General features: G+C 33.2%; 1 protein-coding gene and 1 long non-coding RNA gene across 7 annotated transcripts; one reads left to right on the forward strand and one right to left on the reverse strand.

The window, feature by feature from the left end:
- Window positions 1-360: 360 nt before the first annotated feature.
- On the reverse strand, window positions 361-9,734 carry LOC135147356 (uncharacterized). Its single transcript, XR_010284913.1, has 5 exons — window positions 9,233-9,734; window positions 7,337-7,525; window positions 3,260-6,598; window positions 1,364-1,552; window positions 361-625 (listed from the first exon to the last, which is right to left on the reverse strand). It is a non-coding gene; the product is annotated as an uncharacterized LOC135147356 (long non-coding RNA).
- A 4,194-nt stretch (window positions 9,735-13,928) lies between these two features.
- On the forward strand, window positions 13,929-22,908 carry LOC108227192 (topless-related protein 4). 6 transcript variants are annotated; one of them, XM_017402216.2, is made up of 26 exons: window positions 13,929-14,081; window positions 14,221-14,327; window positions 14,622-14,801; window positions 14,898-15,011; window positions 15,963-16,121; window positions 16,197-16,374; window positions 16,481-16,604; window positions 17,293-17,405; window positions 17,706-17,883; window positions 17,976-18,085; window positions 18,177-18,246; window positions 18,554-18,627; window positions 18,746-18,841; window positions 18,918-19,013; window positions 19,218-19,345; window positions 19,458-19,692; window positions 19,773-19,934; window positions 20,016-20,114; window positions 20,338-20,481; window positions 20,769-20,879; window positions 20,958-21,137; window positions 21,246-21,374; window positions 21,447-21,542; window positions 21,704-21,892; window positions 22,156-22,322; window positions 22,414-22,908. In XM_017402216.2, the coding sequence occupies exons 2-26, from the start codon at window positions 14,248-14,250 to the stop codon at window positions 22,595-22,597; spliced, it is 3,396 nt and encodes a 1,131-aa protein (XP_017257705.1). In that variant the 5' UTR covers window positions 13,929-14,081; window positions 14,221-14,247; the 3' UTR covers window positions 22,598-22,908. The 6 variants fall into 6 exon arrangements, with proteins under 6 accessions (XP_017257705.1, XP_017257706.1, XP_017257707.1 ...); XM_017402217.2 differs by having other exon boundaries at window positions 17,715-17,883; XM_017402218.2 differs by having other exon boundaries at window positions 17,335-17,405.
- Window positions 22,909-23,192: the final 284 nt, after the last annotated feature.

Raw genomic sequence — 23,192 nt, forward strand, 5'->3', positions numbered from 1 at the left:
AGAATCTTAGTGGTTGTTCTTACCAATCAAGAATCTGTTGTCATTAACGAATTTTCCTATGTCATGCAATTCAAATAGATCAAATGTGACAGCCCGCAAATCCGGGGGTCTGGATTTGGTGCCACGTGTAAATAAAAATAATTTAAAACCTGTATTTTTGAGCCACTAAAAAAACAATTTAAAACTTGTATCTTTGAGAGAAAGTAAAAACAAGTATTTCAAAACCTGGATATAACAAAAATAATTTGCAGTTTTGAAAACCTGTATTTTTGAAAAGCTAATATAAATCAAAGAATTTAAAACTTGAAAGCTTTAATAAAAAATTTAAAAGAACAAAGTTTAACCCCCTTTAAAACAGGATCGCAAACAGGCTATAGTATTGAAATCAGAATCACAACTAATTAATCTTATTACAACACAATCTAAATTATCAGAGTAGCTGATAATATTTAATAAATTTATTTTACATTTGAAGCGAAATTAAGCCAACTCTAATTACCACTAATCTCGCAGACATCTTCCTGAATACCTTACCTGATCATTCAGTTACAACTAATCACTTGAAATCCTTGCCTAGCATTACTCTTACGCGTAGCCTGGACAGATGAATCATCTTTAACACTATCTGAAAAGGGTTAGAAGAAATAGCAAGAATGAGCAAAAGAATGCCCAGCAAGTATAATAGTTAAAAAGAAACAGGATTTAAAGCAGAGAAAGTAATTGAACTGGAAGTATACAAAACAACATGCTTTTAATCTTGAAACCAAAACAATTCAAAAGCATATATAAATTTCTAAAGCATTCAGATATATTGGACGTTAATAGTCACCGTAGATGATCAGTCTACAATAACCTAGACAATGGTTACGCATTGTCCAAAAATAACATGTTCCGGAACTGAAGACTAGCTAGGTCTTCAAATAACGCTGGGCCATTGCTTTACAATGGTCCTCTTACGCAAACAAATAGGCTGGGCCGTTACCAAATAACGGTCCTCTTACGCAACTCCAATTATATCTGAGTTTTTACTTCCCAGCTCTGAAGAATTTCATTTTTAAGAAAAGGTTTATTCCATAGGAAGTATACTTACAACGGATAAGCCTTACAACCGAGGAACTAAACCGAGTTATGAAAAACATTTATAGAGATTTGAAACCATGTGTATCAATTTGATATGTCACTCTTTCCAACTTAAAATCATACTTAAGTCGTGCATTTGCAATAAGTAAAAGCTTTAAGGAAAGAGCACTTGCTTCTAAATATAGAGTTTGAATAGGAATACTTGCAGTATTTACAAGTTGAGAACATAATAGGGTTTAAAGAAAATATCACTTGAACAATAAGTGAAGATAGGGATACTTGCCTCAGTTCTGCTGATTTTCACACCGATTAATTTCTACCGGACTATCTCACAGCACAGCTTCGTCTTAAGGAACTATTCCTGATTCAATTCACAAAGCTATTCAACTACTTCTGAATGTCCTTGATATAAAGTCTCGGTTGATTCTCCAAGAGTAACACGGTGCTTCATTGTCGATGCCGGCGGATTTAACTAATATCGAATAACGTATAAAATCCGTAATTAGCTACCCTTCGTAAATCCATATACATAGTACAATTAGATAAACACATAGCACATAGTTGAACAATTAACTTTTATAGTACAATTAGATAAACACATAGCACATAGTTGAACAATTAGATAAACACATAACTTTTATTAAAAGTCAATATTGATAAATTAACAAATAACATGTTTCAATCAACCATGTTACCTTATTCTTAACTATTTAATATCCTTCAACAAGTAAAACATATATATATCCTATCGAAAATTTGGCAGCATCTCCTCTATTTATCGGACTATCCACCTATTTTAATTTAATACCAACAACCAATTAAACAAGTTCCTAACCCAATAACTCAACATCTGCTAACTAATAATAAACTGAACTCAATTACAACTTAATAATTCGTATATCACTTTATACTATAAGGAATGAAGTTTCCAATCATATATACAGATATACTTCAAGATACTCAAAGTATATTTATATATATAACTAGGAACTTAAATTCCTTAATCCTCGTATAATCAATACTCAAAGTAACTTTCCAGAAAACTTATCCATAAAATATTCGGGATTCTTAATTTACTATATTTCAAGCATTACATAAAGACACCAAATAATTTATTAAAACAATCAGAATACTAAATCTTTTGAATTTATACACATATAAATCAAGTAATTTAACAACTGTTGACCAACAACTACTCGTATACATTTATGCTATAATTAATCACAACTCAACTCATAGATTTGAACTTGTGAAAGTAATTCTCTTTGTGACCTCAAAACAGAATTTTCACAAATCTGTGCTACTGATAATCAAACATTTTTAATAAATCGGAAATACATGATTTTTACTTGAAATTTTTATGAGACCTCCCTAAACATTAATCCAATCTACTATAAAAATTTCAGAACCAAATTCCATGTTTAAGGGACTAAAACAGAGCCTGCAAGTTAAGAACCTGAATCTGTCTTGCAGAACCAGCCCCACGCTAAGAATTTTAATAAATAGAAAAATTGGTCTGTTTGTATAAAATTTTAATGACATATTCCAGATACTAACATCCAACTCCAATAAAAATTTCAGAGGCAAAGCTCGATTCTAAGGTAGCAAAACAGGGCGTGGAATAGGACACACCTGCCCAGAATTTTCTGCTCAATTCGCACTAAAACATACATATCTTTTAGCTCATTTATTAAATTAATCTAATTCTTTCGCGAGTAGAAAATAGACTTCAAGGAGCACATAACCATACAAAGATTAAGCATATAACTCGACCCTATGAGCCCAGAATTTGTATCGCAATCACAGACCTGCAGTAGTCTAGAAATTCAACTTTGATCACATATACTTTTATAACTTTAATCCACTATTTAAACTCTTAAATTATCCTTCCAAAAACATGTAAACAATCATCATACTTGTACATATGTTCTTACATCAACAAGTTTGATACCCGGTCATATACTCTTGTTAATTCAAGTACCCCACAATGTCCAAAGTTAAGACTCCAATTAAACTCCCTAATTCATATAAGCATATATACACAAACATATAAACAATTATACACTCCGAGTCATGCCAACACTACCCAATTTACATAACCCAGCACAACATAAGGGAGTTATGCTTATATACATACACATACATACGTAATTGAAAGAGGTAGTGGTCTGATTTGTACCTAAATTCGAACGAATATGGAACACGATGAACTTCTAATTAGGAAGTGAAAGCGATTATGAGAGAGCCCCAGGGGAAGGAGCACGGCTTCGAGTAGAAGGAGAAACGGAGGAGAGCGGCGCTGCTGCTGAGAGAAGAGAGACGTAGGATAAGTGATTATATGGATGAAGAGATTGAGAGGGTGTGTAAGGATGTAGCGGTGGAGAGGGAAGAAGTGAGGGGGGAAGAGGCGGTGAGGTCGAGAGATTAACAGAGGGAAGGTTTTGAAATTGGGGAAAAGGAGGTGACTGCAGGAGGTGTATTACGTGGCTGAAAAAAAACAAAAGAGTATTGATCAGTGGCAATAACCGAAGCTGCCACCTAATATAAGCTAACTAATGTTTTTACCCTCTATCCGTATTTAACTGATTTACGGAGATAACTTATTAGTAAAACTTCTCCCAAAAATTACCGAAATATTTTTATAAATCCCAAATATTATAAAACTAATAAAATAAAATACTCATAATTTACAGAGCATTTTCAAAATTTTTACAAAATTTAGAAGTTAGCTGCGTTCAGAAACTAATTAAAAATCATGTCCTTATAGAAATAAGATTTTTAAAATTTTACAAACTCCTAAAAATATTTGTGATCACTATCGAGCAATTAAAATAATTTTTGAAATTATCTTTGTATTTTTACAAAAATAAATATCCATTTAAGAGGATAATAAATTTTAATAAACTGTATAATAATATCAAAAGCAGGAATAAATGCACGCACAAACATAATCGTATACAAATAGATCAATTAAATCGTAACAGATAATTGCACGATCAACAGATATTTTCCCATAACCCCGATGACCAGGAAAATATTTAAACAAATATATTTAAATATTTTTTTTAATTTACCAAACTGGAATAAAATATTAAATTTTATTCCTCCTTTTTATAAAAACCATTAATAAAATATTTTGAAAAATCCGGGTTGTCACAATCTACCCCCCTTAAAAGGATTCCGTCCTCGGAATCAACAAAAAGAAACTAAAACATATGATCTCTTCAATCTGTAATAATCCTTATTTCTAATATAAAATTCTCTCGATTATTTCCGTATACCCGCGTCATCATCCTTTTTACTTATGTTGCTTCGTACTACAAAGGCTTAATTTTACTTGGCAACTCAGTTGGCATACCTTTTGGAAATTACAAGAATATGAAAGATTAGATCTATTGGAACAAATATTACGTGATTGGAAACAAAAGAATAACTGAGAGATCAATATGATCTAAAGAACTCAGTGTTGCGTGTCTAAATTAAGACACTACTAAAGGTAATTAACCTTCTTGTAATGTACAACACACACAAGTGATGGCGTCCCATCCAACTCCTATCACACAGACCGGTAGTCCTTGTGTCCCCTATAGGTAGGGTTGTTCATCTCAGTTAGAGTTGAATAATATGATAGAAATTCAAAATCAACCAAAAATGATCGACTTTTTGATGAAGGAATCTTTGATGCGCACCTTGGGTTAAAAAAATTGAATAAGTTCCAAAGGTGCTAGTTTTGATGAAAAGATTAGTTAGAAATGATGAAATAGACACAAGCATCATTTTATAACTCAGGAGAGAGAAATATAGTATTTATTAAATGTCTCTAGGAAAAAAAAATTTCAAAACAATTCATTGATGAAGAAAGTAATCAATATAAGCAATAAAAGAGGAAGGTGTTGCCAAGATTCTTCAAGATATGCTGCTCTGATGGATCATTATTCGATTCTAATCTTCTTCTATTTTTCAGCGGTCGATGATGCTCAATAACGTAAATTATCGTTGACTCACAATGGACTGTAAAGATCTCATTATAAATATCCATGATCGTCAGAAGTCCTGCTCAGCTTCGCATAGTCCGCAATATTATCGAGTTTCGTATAATCATCACCACTGAGTATTGACGTCTTAACTTACTCACAAGTACTATATCCACTAATCTACACAAGCTCTAAATAGCTTTAACGTTCATTATTTAACTATATACGGAACTTCTTACTTGATCCTACAAGTTTCATATTCTTGTATTAGCTCTAATGCTCACTACTTCACTATATACAAAGCTTTAAATTCGGACTTGTTAACACCTATATTCTTTCACCAATTCTATATATCTTTAACAAGAATCAAAGATAACTCCCCAAATACTATTCAAAAATTGGCAGACACTACAAAAATTACTCTAGACTATGTGAGAACCTATACTGGTCCAACCTCAATTAAGTCCCATTATAAAGCTAACCTAATAGGTCTATCCTTCACCCTTCAAATGATTTAGACTCTAAATCAACTAACAAGCTAAATACTGAAGGAAATCTTATCCACCAACTATGGGTTTCAATCAAACTGGTGTTAAGAAATTTTGATCTATAATATAAACACATAAAGTTACTCTTCCAATTTATCTCTATCTTAGTGACGAGGACTATGAAATAATTAGTGAAGTTCTAGACTCAACAAGTGAATCTATTTGGTTGCTAGTATTGGTACTAAATACTCAATATGATAGAAACTGGTGGAGGCCTGTTCTTTCTTCCTTGAGATATAAACTTGCTAGTTCTGGAACAGGAAACCTATTATACACACTATGATATACTCAAGGTCAATACTATATGTGAATCTTGGTTCTATTGACACGACTATTCTAAATAGCTGTAGACTACCTCTATGTGAGGTTACACTTAACACACCTCCTTATTAAACTTGATATTACCACCTATATTCTGATTTCAATAACTTATAACCTGCAGCTCTGATACCAACTGTGACAGCCCGCAAATCCGGGGGTCTGGATTTGGTGCCACGTGTAAATAAAAATAATTTAAAACCTGTATTTTTGAGCCACTAAAAAAACAATTTAAAACTTGTATCTTTGAGAGAAAGTAAAAACAAGTATTTCAAAACCTGGATATAACAAAAATAATTTGCAGTTTTGAAAACCTGTATTTTTGAAAAGCTAATATAAATCAAAGAATTTAAAACTTGAAAGCTTTAATAAAAAATTTAAAAGAACAAAGTTTAACCCCCTTTAAAACAGGATCGCAAACAGGCTATAGTATTGAAATCAGAATCACAACTAATTAATCTTATTACAACACAATCTAAATTATCAGAGTAGCTGATAATATTTAATAAATTTATTTTACATTTGAAGCGAAATTAAGCCAACTCTAATTACCACTAATCTCGCAGACATCTTCCTGAATACCTTACCTGATCATTCAGTTACAACTAATCACTTGAAATCCTTGCCTAGCATTACTCTTACGCGTAGCCTGGACAGATGAATCATCTTTAACACTATCTGAAAGGGGTTAGAAGAAATAGCAAGAATGAGCAAAAGAATGCCCAGCAAGTATAATAGTTAAAAAGAAACAGGATTTAAAGCAGAGAAAGTAATTGAACTGGAAGTATACAAAACAACATGCTTTTAATCTTGAAACCAAAACAATTCAAAAGCATATATAAATTTCTAAAGCATTCAGATATATTGGACGTTAATAGTCACCGTAGATGATCAGTCTACAATAACCTAGACAATGGTTACGCATTGTCCAAAAATAACATGTTCCGGAACTGAAGACTAGCTAGGTCTTCAAATAACGCTGGGCCATTGCTTTACAATGGTCCTCTTACGCAAACAAATAGGCTGGGCCGTTACCAAATAACGGTCCTCTTACGCAACTCCAATTATATCTGAGTTTTTACTTCCCAGCTCTGAAGAATTTCATTTTTAAGAAAAGGTTTATTCCATAGGAAGTATACTTACAACGGATAAGCCTTACAACCGAGGAACTAAACCGAGTTATGAAAAACATTTATAGAGATTTGAAACCATGTGTATCAATTTGATATGTCACTCTTTCCAACTTAAAATCATACTTAAGTCGTGCATTTGCAATAAGTAAAAGCTTTAAGGAAAGAGCACTTGCTTCTAAATATAGAGTTTGAATAGGAATACTTGCAGTATTTACAAGTTGAGAACATAATAGGGTTTAAAGAAAATATCACTTGAACAATAAGTGAAGATAGGGATACTTGCCTCAGTTCTGCTGATTTTCACACCGATTAATTTCTACCGGACTATCTCACAGCACAGCTTCGTCTTAAGGAACTATTCCTGATTCAATTCACAAAGCTATTCAACTACTTCTGAATGTCCTTGATATAAAGTCTCGGTTGATTCTCCAAGAGTAACACGGTGCTTCATTGTCGATGCCGGCGGATTTAACTAATATCGAATAACGTATAAAATCCGTAATTAGCTACCCTTCGTAAATCCATATACATAGTACAATTAGATAAACACATAGCACATAGTTGAACAATTAACTTTTATAGTACAATTAGATAAACACATAGCACATAGTTGAACAATTAGATAAACACATAACTTTTATTAAAAGTCAATATTGATAAATTAACAAATAACATGTTTCAATCAACCATGTTACCTTATTCTTAACTATTTAATATCCTTCAACAAGTAAAACATATATATATCCTATCGAAAATTTGGCAGCATCTCCTCTATTTATCGGACTATCCACCTATTTTAATTTAATACCAACAACCAATTAAACAAGTTCCTAACCCAATAACTCAACATCTGCTAACTAATAATAAACTGAACTCAATTACAACTTAATAATTCGTATATCACTTTATACTATAAGGAATGAAGTTTCCAATCATATATACAGATATACTTCAAGATACTCAAAGTATATTTATATATATAACTAGGAACTTAAATTCCTTAATCCTCGTATAATCAATACTCAAAGTAACTTTCCAGAAAACTTATCCATAAAATATTCGGGATTCTTAATTTACTATATTTCAAGCATTACATAAAGACACCAAATAATTTATTAAAACAATCAGAATACTAAATCTTTTGAATTTATACACATATAAATCAAGTAATTTAACAACTGTTGACCAACAACTACTCGTATACATTTATGCTATAATTAATCACAACTCAACTCATAGATTTGAACTTGTGAAAGTAATTCTCTTTGTGACCTCAAAACAGAATTTTCACAAATCTGTGCTACTGATAATCAAACATTTTTAATAAATCGGAAATACATGATTTTTACTTGAAATTTTTATGAGACCTCCCTAAACATTAATCCAATCTACTATAAAAATTTCAGAACCAAATTCCATGTTTAAGGGACTAAAACAGAGCCTGCAAGTTAAGAACCTGAATCTGTCTTGCAGAACCAGCCCCACGCTAAGAATTTTAATAAATAGAAAAATTGGTCTGTTTGTATAAAATTTTAATGACATATTCCAGATACTAACATCCAACTCCAATAAAAATTTCAGAGGCAAAGCTCGATTCTAAGGTAGCAAAACAGGGCGTGGAATAGGACACACCTGCCCAGAATTTTCTGCTCAATTCGCACTAAAACATACATATCTTTTAGCTCATTTATTAAATTAATCTAATTCTTTCGCGAGTAGAAAATAGACTTCAAGGAGCACATAACCATACAAAGATTAAGCATATAACTCGACCCTATGAGCCCAGAATTTGTATCGCAATCACAGACCTGCAGTAGTCTAGAAATTCAACTTTGATCACATATACTTTTATAACTTTAATCCACTATTTAAACTCTTAAATTATCCTTCCAAAAACATGTAAACAATCATCATACTTGTACATATGTTCTTACATCAACAAGTTTGATACCCGGTCATATACTCTTGTTAATTCAAGTACCCCACAATGTCCAAAGTTAAGACTCCAATTAAACTCCCTAATTCATATAAGCATATATACACAAACATATAAACAATTATACACTCCGAGTCATGCCAACACTACCCAATTTACATAACCCAGCACAACATAAGGGAGTTATGCTTATATACATACACATACATACGTAATTGAAAGAGGTAGTGGTCTGATTTGTACCTAAATTCGAACGAATATGGAACACGATGAACTTCTAATTAGGAAGTGAAAGCGATTATGAGAGAGCCCCAGGGGAAGGAGCACGGCTTCGAGTAGAAGGAGAAACGGAGGAGAGCGGCGCTGCTGCTGAGAGAAGAGAGACGTAGGATAAGTGATTATATGGATGAAGAGATTGAGAGGGTGTGTAAGGATGTAGCGGTGGAGAGGGAAGAAGTGAGGGGGGAAGAGGCGGTGAGGTCGAGAGATTAACAGAGGGAAGGTTTTGAAATTGGGGAAAAGGAGGTGACTGCAGGAGGTGTATTACGTGGCTGAAAAAAAACAAAAGAGTATTGATCAGTGGCAATAACCGAAGCTGCCACCTAATATAAGCTAACTAATGTTTTTACCCTCTATCCGTATTTAACTGATTTACGGAGATAACTTATTAGTAAAACTTCTCCCAAAAATTACCGAAATATTTTTATAAATCCCAAATATTATAAAACTAATAAAATAAAATACTCATAATTTACAGAGCATTTTCAAAATTTTTACAAAATTTAGAAGTTAGCTGCGTTCAGAAACTAATTAAAAATCATGTCCTTATAGAAATAAGATTTTTAAAATTTTACAAACTCCTAAAAATATTTGTGATCACTATCGAGCAATTAAAATAATTTTTGAAATTATCTTTGTATTTTTACAAAAATAAATATCCATTTAAGAGGATAATAAATTTTAATAAACTGTATAATAATATCAAAAGCAGGAATAAATGCACGCACAAACATAATCGTATACAAATAGATCAATTAAATCGTAACAGATAATTGCACGATCAACAGATATTTTCCCATAACCCCGATGACCAGGAAAATATTTAAACAAATATATTTAAATATTTTTTTTAATTTACCAAACTGGAATAAAATATTAAATTTTATTCCTCCTTTTTATAAAAACCATTAATAAAATATTTTGAAAAATCCGGGTTGTCACATCAAATCCCCATGGAGCAATGCAAGAAATCTCATCCTCTAATTCAATGAGTTTTGTATGGTTGGCAAAATAAATGTGGTTTTCAAATCTGACAGCCCTGTGAGAGTCATCTGCCCCATACTTTCTAACATGGAAGTTTGCTAAGCTGTAAACTTTCCCCTCTTTAAGAATTTCATCAAACAAAGCACATATCTTTGCACTCACAAATGCATGAATCCTCGAATTCTACAGCAAAGTATATATATAACTCATTTAAAGGACCACATTTAAAACCAGAATTACTTTTCTGTTTCTTCACTTTGCTGTAATCTCCCTCTTACAGCTCATTTTCAACTATAATTTTATTAGTTAATTAATTTATTTATTAAACAATTACTACTTTTAATTTAAACAAGAATTACTTTGAATTTATAACTTAAAATTTAAACAAATGATGTTTGTACAAGTTGCGGGGGTGTTTGGAACCCGATTTTTGTCAAAGAGTCCATTTCTTTTCTTCAACGGAGTATTATATCACGATTGTTGATAAATTAGGGACCACACTGGACAATATTGGACATTTCAGTCGATATGGTGGAATTGAGTTCGCTAATCGTTTGTTGGTATCAACTACCAAGACCAGGACTTCGGCTTATCCTGGTAGTCTGGTACAACAAAATTTAATAATTTTCGTTATTTAATAATTTTCGATATTTCTCGCAGCCAGTACCAACTGTTTCGATTTTGATACAATAATTTTCGAATGATTAAATTTTAAATAGTTCAAAATTATAAACATACATGGTTTAAATTTTATTTGTTTTTGTATGATCATATTTTAATTAAAATTTTCAATTTTGATATAATTATTTGCGGATGATTATTTTAAATAATAATTCAAAATTTTAAACATACATGGTTTAAATTTTATTTATTTTTGTATGATCATAGTTTAAATTTTATTTATTTTTGTATGATCATAGTTTAATTAAATGTAATTTTTTCCAAATTTTTTTTGTTCCCACTCAATGAGTTAATTGAAAAAAATTTAGTGATTGATTAGGTTAAATACATGATTGGTAATTAATTATATGTTTATTCACATTATAACTAATAGTTTAATGATTGATTAGGTTCAAGACATGATTGATGATATGTCGTTCACTTTACAACTAATATGATATCGTTTTACAATTCTATGTTAATAGTAAAGATATTTTGATTTGGTGTAAATATTTTGAAGTTTAACAATATTGAAAGTTAATTGCAACTCTCTGATGCAATCAGGGACATACTTGAATTTCAGTTCTTATAAGAGGATGATGTTTAATTTGGAGTTGTGGAGGCCCAACATTATTATTTTTGCACACTTTTAAGATGTAAACAAGACATATTAGAACTTTTCAGTATTTTCAATGGAGACCCTTAATAGGATGGACGATTCTTTTTAATTAATTAACTCTTCGTATAACACCAAGACCCAAAGGGAAAACCTTAATATGATGGACGATCCTTATAAATTATCTAACTCTTTGCATAATACCAAAACCCAATGTTTGGCTGAGTATAAGATGGATATTCTGCATTTTGACTATTCTTTTACATATGATAAGTGGTGACGAGAACTTTATAACACGACTGTGGCAAATTTACTCATAAAATTTACATCGACAATTTGGTTTATTTTTGTCTAAATATATGTTATGTTTTTAAAATTTTCATAAAAATAATAGTATTGAAAATGACAATTCACATCAATTCAAATGAGTCATCGACAAAATCAAAACAAAAACATAGTTACAAAACTTTATGACTTAAGTTTATAATATAATTATAATTTTGATAAATGTTTTTTATATGCTACCAGACAACAATTAAGCTTCCAGGTGTATTTATCATTTCAAAGTGACAATCAAAATCATCAGTAGTTATTCACTGAATATGAATGTATGACGAAGAAGGAAATGTAGCGAAATAACGTAAAATATCAAACGCAGTGATTTTATCAATTTGGTTGGTGTGCTCGGTGATACATACGCTCACAAAACTTCTGCATGCTAATAAATCCCAACGTCTCTCGTAAATGTCTTTAACTCCTATTTTAGATATCTTCTACGAAAGTCGTCTCTAATAAATGAGTTCAACTCCATATTTTTTTATGAAAGTCGTCTATCATAAATATCTTCAACAGTCTTTGTCTTTCGACTTATTTTGTGCAAGCCTTCTAATTATGATCATCATTACATAAAACACTGTTATTCAAATGAAAAAGATCAGTTAAAACTGAATTTTTGATGGACAGTAACACGTGTAAAACGTTAAACAATATGATTTTGAAAAATTTATCGAAGTCTTATAAGTAAAAAATTAATTTAGTTTGAGAGAATAATGTGTTATTTGATAACTTCTTATATTTATGAAAGTCATATTAAAATATTCAGGTAGATTTAGATTATATTAAATGAGAAATAATTATACTGAATAAGAATTACATCTTTGGTGTTCTTCTTTACTTTGAGTAGTTCGCATGAAACAAAATTTTATTCCGTGACAAGTATTCAAGAAGCATTACCGTAAAATTTACTTAAAGCATACGTCTATTTAGAGTATTTGAATCATGATAAAAGATGTTTAGTTTCACTTCTTTTAAATCCTGATTGAATGTCATAAAAATAAAATCGGTTTCAATTCTTTCTAACTTGTGATATATTACATGTATGTTGGAAAAAATTAGTTTCACTTTCTTTAAATTTCAAATCTAATATATTTAGTGCATTATGTAATTCAGTTGTCTGCTGGGTGCCGATGAGCACACGCAAAGCATTAAAATCCATGAATTTACAATATCTTAATTGATGTGATTGGTGTGAAGATGGGGTCCATCATTATTAAAGAGTGTAAACCAATCAAACCAAGATAAATTTTTTCACATTATTAAATATATATTTAGGAAATTTGTTTATTTTAATGAACTAAATAGTTATCATAAAAAATACAGTATTTAACATTCTTTTAAATCTTAAATTAATATATTCTATGCGTTTAGTAAATTTGCAATTCATTTATTTATTACATAGATTTTATATAATTTTATATTATATTTAAATGAAATATACTTATTTCTTATAATGATACTTTTTTAAATGTAAATAGTTTATCTGCCAAAATACAATATGTAAAATGGTTTTCATATTCACATATTTTTTATAATATTTTTTTTATAATCAACATACATTTAAAACATGTAATTTTTTTTCATATTTGTTTTATGATAATTTTTTAATCTACTTATTTTCTAGGCAACAATTTTTTTTAAAAAATTAAATAAACATTACCGATACAAAATTTGGACAACCAATAGGTAGACTCTCTAAATAATCGATACGCACACTTTTCTTCCTCCAATAATTGAATTCCAAATCGCTCTTATCACCAATAATCACACTCTCTTATATCCATATAAGCAGGCACCTCTATCAATAAATAAAAAACCAAATTTCAATTCACCCAAAATTTCAACCATCTTATCTAAAAATCCCTTTCACGCCCCTCGAAAACTAAGCCCACGCGCAGCACCCAAAACACCCCATTCGCCGCGTGAACGCACAAGTCAATTTCTGACAGCTGCGTCAGATCCACGTTTACATCGTGTACGCACGCGCCACATGTCACGTGACACACTCACAAGTTTCTCATTCCGTGAGCCCTTTAATTGAAAGCTCTGTATCAATACATAGACGCCCCTATATATATCTCTCTTGACTCTCTCACCAATTCTCGCACTAGTGTTGAAAATAAAATTATTTTAATACCGAAATTGCAGTGATAAAAACGAGTTGCGTCTTCATCGGACCACTACAACTCGCTATATCCTCGCGTTCGATCTCGACTGGTATGTATGTATAGGTGTATGTATAGGTGTGATTGCAATTACACGTGCTGTTAATTGTGTTTGATGTGTGTTTACATGTGTATGTATAGATGTGTGTATATGAAACCCTAATTTTGGTTGAAATTGTGTGGATCTGCAGGGGATTGTGTTGATAGAGGGGGCAGAGATGTCTTCGCTTAGCAGAGAGCTTGTGTTTCTCATACTTCAGTTCTTGGATGAGGAGAAATTTAAGGATACAGTCCATAGGTTCGGCTTTCTGTGCTATCGATTTCGTTTATTTATTGAAAACTGTTTCAGCGGGAGAACACGTGATTTATTATTGTTTTGCACTTTTTTGTACATTGTTCGGAAATTTTTATCGAAGTGATTAGAATTTTTTGAAAGTGTTGGGAATTTTTTTATATAGTGGAGAATGATAAATGTTATGGAACTTTTAATATTTGTTGTAGTGTTTATGTCTGTATTGAGTGGGTTTTTTGCTTGTTTTTTTTGATTGATTTTTGGTTAATGGTTTCGATTGGGGTTTTTGATGGTGTGAAGGTTGGAGAAGGAATCAGGGTTTTATTTTAATATGAAGTATTTCGAAGATACGGTGACGAATGGAGAATGGGATGAAGTTGAAAAGTATCTGTCTGGGTTTACTAAGGTTGATGATAATCGGTACTCTATGAAAATATTCTTTGAGATTCGGAAACAGAAGTACCTGGAAGCTTTGGATAAGTAAGTTCTTGTGTTTAATCACCGTATGTAAGTGTGTTTGTTTTTTGGTTAATTAAATATGATGGATGTTATTTTTTGTGTTTTTATTTGATTTAGGCCTGACTACGGGAAGGCGGTGGAAGTTTTAAGGAAGGATTTGAAAGTCTTTTCCACATTTAATGATGATCTTTTTAAGGAAATTACTCTGCTCTTGACACTGCCAAATTTTAGGTATGGTGGTTTATTCGTCTTCTGTTATTCTCTCTCTCTCTCTCACTGAATGAATAGTTGTTGAAATTGAAATGTGATATATTGCAGTTTTGTGTTGAAGTGATTATTTTAGTCAATTTGATTGTTTTGATACTCTTTGTGTTTCTTCATGTCACTTTTATAATTTGGCTAAACCTTTTGCTATTGGAAAATGTTGCAAAGTATGCTTAAACTGTGATTACGTGCTTCTTGCGCTTCATCAAGTGTTTTGCTCCCTTGCTTAATATTCTGTTGTGGAGAACGCTTGGATTTCTTCTTTAGCTTTTTAAGTTTGCTTCTTAACAATTTTAATTTTTGGGTTTTTTAGTCTCATTAGTTCATATCTTTTCTTTAATAAACTTTATTGAAAGACTTGGGCTAACAAGAAAGTGGTGTTCTGTTCATGATATATTTGACTTGTTAAGTCTTTTTTCGTCATCTATTTGGCGCCACTATATAGCTAAAGATTGGACAGATAATGGTTAAGATATTTGTTTGGTGCATGGACTTGTATGCATTAATCTTATAGAAGTGCATTTTGCAAAATTACAGGGCCTGTTTGTTTCCAAGAAGCAGAAGCTGCTTCTTGCTTCTGCTTCTTTTGACCTGTTTGTGTAAAGAAGTAGAAGCACTTTTAAGAAGCTGAGAATGTTAGCTTCTCTCTCACAGCTTCTGCTTCTTTTCCAAACACTTTATTAACTTATTTACTTCTCACTTCTGCTCCACTTCTCTAGTTTAAGCAAGAAGTCACTTCTTTTAAGCTTGCCCAAACGGCCCCACAATCTCACACACTCTGTTTGCCGAGATCTTGGATGGCATGCTAAGCATTCTTATATAGAAACTGGATGTTAAAACCAGTAGTTGTGGATCAAGACTATATAACCTCAGATTTTTAATTTTATTGAAATTTGATAAATTACTACCAATTTCTAGGGAGAATGAACAACTCTCGAAATATGGCGATACTAGTCAAGCAAGGTCTATAATGCTCGGGGAGCTGAAAAAGTTGATAGAGGCAAATCCACTTTTTCGAGATAAACTTCAGTTTCCCACTTTGAAAAACTCAAGATTGCGGACGTTGATAAATCAGAGGTAAGTATTATTTGAACTGTCTATTATGGATGCCTCAGAAAATTACTCACATTACCTTTATTTTCCCATTTGCAGTTTAAATTGGCAGCATCAGCTCTGCAAGAATCCGAAGTCTAACCCTGACATCAAAACCCTATTTGTGGATCATTCATGTGGCCAAGCAAATGGTGCCCGGGTTCCCTCTCCTGTGACCAATCAGCTTATGGGATCCATGCCTAAAGTAGGTGGTTTTCCGCCTCTAGGTGCTCATGGTGTAAGTTAGCAAAACATGTCTCCTTTTATTAATTGCTAGACTTTGATTAGGGTTCTGATTATTATTGTTCGACATGTGACCATTTCCCCTTCTTTTTACCATTCAGCCATTCCAGGCTTCACCAGCCTCTATTACTGCCTCTCTCGGAGGATGGATGGCTAACCCTTCCACCATGCCGCATCAAGGAATTCCTGGAGGTCCAATAAGCTTAAGTGCTCCTAATAATGCTGGTAATATCTTTTACTTTATGTAACTAATATTTGGCAGTACTTTTTTATGTTCTCACTTAAGTATAACGGAGCCCATTTTTGGCACTTCATTTGCCCCACTATTAAGTATTTAACAGATATTAGAGGGGGTCTAAAACCTAATTCTTACTGTACCAATACTTAAATACATTATATATTAGACAGCTGGAATTTTTATTTTTCATGTCTATACATGGTATATGGTTATCTGATTGTAGCGGAAAAATTACACACCTTTAGTTAGCATTTCTATTACCAAATCTCCCTAGTGCCGAGTTAGATGATATATGCACTTGCAGTCTGCTATAGTTTATATAATTTGAAGTTATAGAACCTTCCTTGTGAGAAGGTGTTGGCGAAAGTAAACTTCTAGTCATCAGTCTTTATAAAATCTCTAGGATATATTACACGCAGTATGTAAGGGTAGGAATGTGTGCATGTTATAAAAATTGTATCGACTATTGTAAAAAAGAGCTGAAGTCAACATTTAAGGAACGTATTTATACATATACTTGTTGCACAGCTTTCATTGTGAATATCGTGACTGCATATCTATATGTTTTCCATTGATGAAGGGGTCACCACTTCAGTATCATAGCTAAGACTTACACTTCCCTTATTCCCCTATAATTTGTGATAGCATTTCCTTACTCTAAATAATTTTTGATAGCATCTATGCTGAAGCGTCCTAGGACTCCTACTACTAATCCAGCAATGGATTATCATACTGCAGATTCTGATCATGCACTGAAGAGAGCTAGGCCTTTTGGATTAATGGATGAGGTACTGTCCAACACAACTTGCTCTCAACTGGTCCTCTGCCTTTTTTAAACTGTCACTGTGTGTCAGATTTTACAAGTTTCTCTGGGCCCTTTTGGGTAAAGAATAAGTATTTAATTAATATTTGTTGATTGTATTGTTACATTTATCTATATTTTTGAGTTACTGTAGATATTATTCCGGTTTTATAATGCGCAGTTGTGGTTATATGGGAAAACTTTGTTTCTGCAAAATGTACTTTTCTGTCCTTCCCTTTATTATTAGCTTCTCGAATTGGTTTTTTCTGATCCTTATCTGACTCAGACTTCGCAGGGCAACAATCTTCCTATCAATATTTTACCTGTCACATATCCCAGCCAGACCCATCCTAACACTTCATATTCGTCTGATGACTTGCCAAAGACTGTTCTTGCCAATTTGAACCAAGGTTCTGCTGTCAGAAGCATGGATTTCCATCCGGTGGAACAAACTCTTCTTCTTGGTTAGCGTTTACTGAGATATAGTAATTGTTAGCTTTACTTGAACTCTGGAATGAACTAACTGATCTTATATCTTTATATTTTTACATGTCAGTGGGGACGAACATAGGTGATATTGCAGTGTGGGAAGTAGGTAGCAGGGACAGACTTGCTTTTAAGAATTTCAAAGTATGGGACCTTGGGTCATGTTCAGTGATTCTACAAGTAAGCAAATGTACCCGATAATTATGCCAAGGTTTGAATTCCTTCTCTTGCTCCCACAACTTATCTTATTGTTGTCTGTCACATTGTACAGGCATCGTTAGCGAATGAATATACTGCATCAGTCAACCGTGTGATGTGGAGTCCTGATGGCACATTACTTGGTACATTTCAGATTTCTTATCTTGTTTGTTTCCCTAAACTTTGAATGGAGTATGGACACTTCCAATATCATTAAAGTTTTTGGATGTATCATGTGCGTGTGCATGTTTAAATCGTTTACTCTATTAAACACACACACACACACACACACACACACACACACACATTTCTATATGTATTTATGTACATTTGTCAAGGCACTCTTACTCTATTAAATTTAATATGTACCAATGATGAGACATTGATATATTTGGAGATAATTGTGCTGATGATTAGTTGTTTTGATCTATATTCTATTCTTTCCTTCAGGTGTTGCTTACTCTAAGCACATAGTGCATATATATTCTTTCCATGGGGGTGATGAATTGCGGAACCGCCTAGAGGTCTGTAATGTGTATTGAACTTGAAGCAACCATGTAGTTATATGTTCTATCTAGTGTCATTTGTTAATTCTTATGTATTGATTTTGTTTAATTAAGTTAATAATGACTAATTCTCCAGATTGATGCTCATGTTGGTAATGTTAGTGATCTTGCTTTTTCACACCCCAACAAACAACTTTGCATTATAACTTGCGGAGAGGACAAGGCTATCAAGGTCTGTGTTGTTACCATATATATCATACAAAATTAATAGGTCATAAATGTTATATTAAGAGCTTAGAATTATGCAGGTATGGGATGTTGCAACAGGCGCTAAGCAGTTCACGTTTGAGGGTCACGAGGCACCTGTCTATTCTGTATGCCCCCATCATAAGGAAAACATTCAGGTACTAATTATTAATGAATGCCTTCTTTGTATTAGTTAAGATACAGATATAAAGATTGAGGATATGTGTACTAGTGAGGTAAAGACGGTGCAAGTATGTGACTTGAAGTAGATTAATTAGATAGAAAGCAGAAACTATATAGGTCCTTGCTCATCTTAATTCTAGAATGTTTCAGTTAAATAACTGTCTTGAGTCTTGTATCAGTTCATTTTTTCAACATCTGTCGATGGGAAGATCAAGGCCTGGCTATATGACAATTTGGGTTCTCGAGTTGATTATGACGCACCAGGACAATCTTGTACAAGAATGGCCTATAGTGCTGATGGGACAAGGTACAAGATGCTTTTCTAGTTCTCTGATTTCTTTGTTTCCAATGCTTTCAAGCTGGTGGCTTAATCTTCCAGATACCTTGTATCTTTTCTTTCTCTCCTGGGTAAATTGCAGACTTTTTTCATGTGGGACTAGTAAAGATGGAGAATCCCATATTGTTGAATGGAATGAAAGTGAAGGTGCTGTCAAGCGAAGTTATGTTGGTCTTGGGAAGCGATCCATGGGTGTTGTTCAATTTGATACAACGAAGAACAAGTTTTTGGTTGCGGGGGATGAGTTTGTTATCAAGTTCTGGGATGTGGATAATGTTAACCTCTTGATGACTACTGATGCAGATGGTGGATTACCGGTATTAATTGAATGACTTGTTAAATTGAGTTACAGAATCATCTCCTTGCTACCTGTATTTTATATGTTGCTTTCTTTTAGGCTTCACCTTGCATCCGATTTAGCAAAGAAGGCATACTTTTGGCTGTTTCAACAAGTGAGAATGGCGTGAAAATATTGGGGAATGCTGAAGGTCTTCGTCTTGTTCGTACAGTTGACAATCGGGCACTTGATGCTTCTAGGATTTCTGGAAATGTTGCAAAGGTAAAACTGCAAACCTAATACATACATTTTTACATGTTTCTAAGCTGGTAATGAATTTTTACGTACATCGATCATTGACAGTCACCTGTTATCGGAGCATATGGTGCTTCCAGTTTGTCCGCTGTACCAAACATTGGTGCAATGGAAAGAAGTGCACCAGTTACAGCTATTGTGCCGCTAGTAAGTGCAGATATTAGTTTTATGTGGAGAAGGATACTTCTCTTTGAAGAGTTGCATGTTTTGCCATTTTTTGTTCTGTTATCACTAGTCAAATTTTTTTTGTTCGATATATATACTGTGGTGGTTTGACAATTGGATATTGTAATCTATTGATTGGAGGAGGCTAGACATTGCTGCTAGTTTTCTTTATCGTAGGCTAAATTTAGTTATTTATATCATGTAGAATGGAGACAGTCGATCTTTGCCTGATGTAAACCCCAGGATAACTGATGAAATGGAGAAGTCTAAGATTTGGAAGCTGGCAGAAATCAATGAACAAGCTCAACTTCAGTCGCTCAGACTTCCTGACATTTTATTATCAGTACGAGTATGTATCTATCAGTTGTGCTTTAACTTTTTTTCCTGGCCAAAATTTATCATATGGGCATAATGTAGGTAATGATTAAGTTTAATATCAACATCTTTTTCATGTGATTGAAGAACTGGTAAGGTGGGGTATATGCATTATATCAATAAATAGATTTAAGTGACGTGATGTTCACTGCGTAATTGTGCTCAAGTCCTTGTGAATCAGTAGCCATTATTATCTGTGACCGTCTCGCTGGGGTTTCTGTTCTTTAGTGCACCTGCTCATAGTTTTCATCATCATATCAGATTGCCAGGTTAATCTATACAAATTCAGGAGGGGCCATATTGGCTTTAGCATGTAATGCTGTGCACAAACTTTGGAAATGGCAGAGAAATGAACGGAATATGAGCGGAAAGGTACTTTTTTTGGCTTCTTAATCTGTAATACAGTTTTGAGCTGTTATCCTTGTCTTACTAATATCCTTCTATTTGTAGGCAACTACTAATGTCCCACCACAGTTATGGCAACCTTCAAGTGGCATACTAATGACCAACGATATTAGTGAAACAAAACCGGAAGACGCCGTCCCTTGTTTTGCTCTTTCAAAGAATGATTCATATGTCATGTCTGCCTCCGGAGGAAAAATTTCTTTGTTTAACATGATGACATTCAAGGTAACTACTTCCACAGCTAAAGTCGGCCTATATATTAACGTGGTTTGGTATTTTTTGTTCCTTAATTAAAAAATATGTGGTAAGATCTTTGATACACTTTTTGTGCAGACTATGACAACATTTATGCCCCCACCTCCTGCTGCAACATTTCTTGCCTTCCATCCACAAGATAATAACATTATTGCAATTGGCATGGAGGACTCTTCAATACAGATTTACAATGTTCGGGTTGACGAGGTCTTTACCAGTACTTTACACCTAAAATTTTGTATCTTAAGTGAATATGTGTCTAATTATTCAATTGCATAGGTGAAAAGCAAGTTAAAAGGTCATCAGAAGAGGGTTACTGGGCTTGCATTTTCCAATGTTCTAAATATTCTTGTATCATCAGGAGCTGATGCTCAGGTACGGCTATGCAAATAATCAACTTTTTTTGCCATATGTAAAAAGATGTCACGTAAGTGATCAACATCTTCGCCACATTTTGATGATGTTATATCTAGATGCCATATGTGTCTGTCGATATGTCTCTTGATGTTCTTTGGTCATTGTTATACTTTTTTCAGATTTGTGTTTGGAGCATGGACGGATGGGAGAAGCAAGCCAGTAAATTTTTGCAGATTCCTGCTGGTCGAGCACCAAACCCTCTTGGGCAGACCCGTGTACAGTTTCATCAAGACCAAACTCATGTGCTGGTTGTCCATGAAACTCAGCTAGCACTTTATGAGGCGCCAAAGCTTGATTGCATTAAACAGGTACACGTACTAAGTTTACTTAAATATCTGATGTCTTGGTTTCTTACTTGAGTTGAGTTCAATTTTTTCAACTTCCAACTGCCATGTTTTTAAAAAGGGGGCGTGATTTTCTTTAGAAGCACTACATTTTATTATAGATGACTTGCAGTTGTAAAATATAGGGAGAATTGAGATAGGGGCCTGTTTATTTGTCTATATGAATGAACTTGTTCTTCTTGCCAATATTTCTGATATGCTTGGCATGAATGCATTTTGTTTTGCAGTGGCTTCCCAAAGAATCAAATGGCTCAATCACTGATGCTACGTATTCATGCGACAGCCAGGCAGTATATGCGGCTCTTGAGGACGGGAGCATTAATGTCTTTACTGCCACAGCGCTCAGTCTGAGGTGTCGGATTAGTCCCACAGCTTATTTACCTGCGAATCCAAGGTATGTGTGCTAAATACGGACAGATTTACTAATCAGTTTATGAACTGACACGATCATTTATCGTTCTTTAACTTTTGCTACAATTATGCAGCTCTAGGGTGTATCCGCTTGTCATCACAGCTCATCCAAATGATCCTAATCAGTTCGCTTTGGGACTTAATGATGGTGGCGTTCACGTTCTTGAACCTTTGGAATCAGAGGGAAGGTGGGGCACCGTGCCTCCTAATGAAAATGGTGCAGGCCCTAGTACAAACCCTGCTGTAGCCAGTTCGTAACAACTCCTATCAAAGTGAACTGTATATACCTCATGCTCCCCAAGACTGTTACAGGGGAATTATAGTTAGAAATGGAACGTTGTAGGATGCAGAGATCTGACTCCGGCGTAGTGTTAAATATAGAATCTGTTGCAAGCCGTGTGCTTGGTGAAGTCTCTCCTTGCTAGAACTACAATAGTTTAATAAGAAAAGGTCAAAAAAACTTCGAACTAGGGAAGGGATACTTATCAAGTTATCATACTTGATGCTTTTAACAGATTATAAACTCTAAAGTTTTTGGTTTCAAATTTTGTGATTCCTATTTTTGTACACATGTTTGGGGTTCTAAATTAATTAGCTGACAAATGTGTTTTTTCAAAAAACTAATAAAAAAAACTATACGAGTGATTCATATTGAAACAAAATAAGTAGATAATGTTGAACATGATATTTACAAGACATTTATGTGTAAATTGGAAAGTATCCTATTTATCTTCTGGAAAACCAAAGAACAAACGTTATTAGGTAGATGTGAATGTATAGCATATTTTTTTTAGTGTCATCCACGGAGAAATACTCATTGTAGGTTTTTTTTTCATTTGAAGCTTTTTGTGTT

This window comes from Daucus carota, chromosome 6 (genome assembly GCF_001625215.2).
Source record: "Daucus carota subsp. sativus chromosome 6, DH1 v3.0, whole genome shotgun sequence".
NCBI classification, from domain to species: domain Eukaryota; kingdom Viridiplantae; phylum Streptophyta; class Magnoliopsida; order Apiales; family Apiaceae; genus Daucus; species Daucus carota.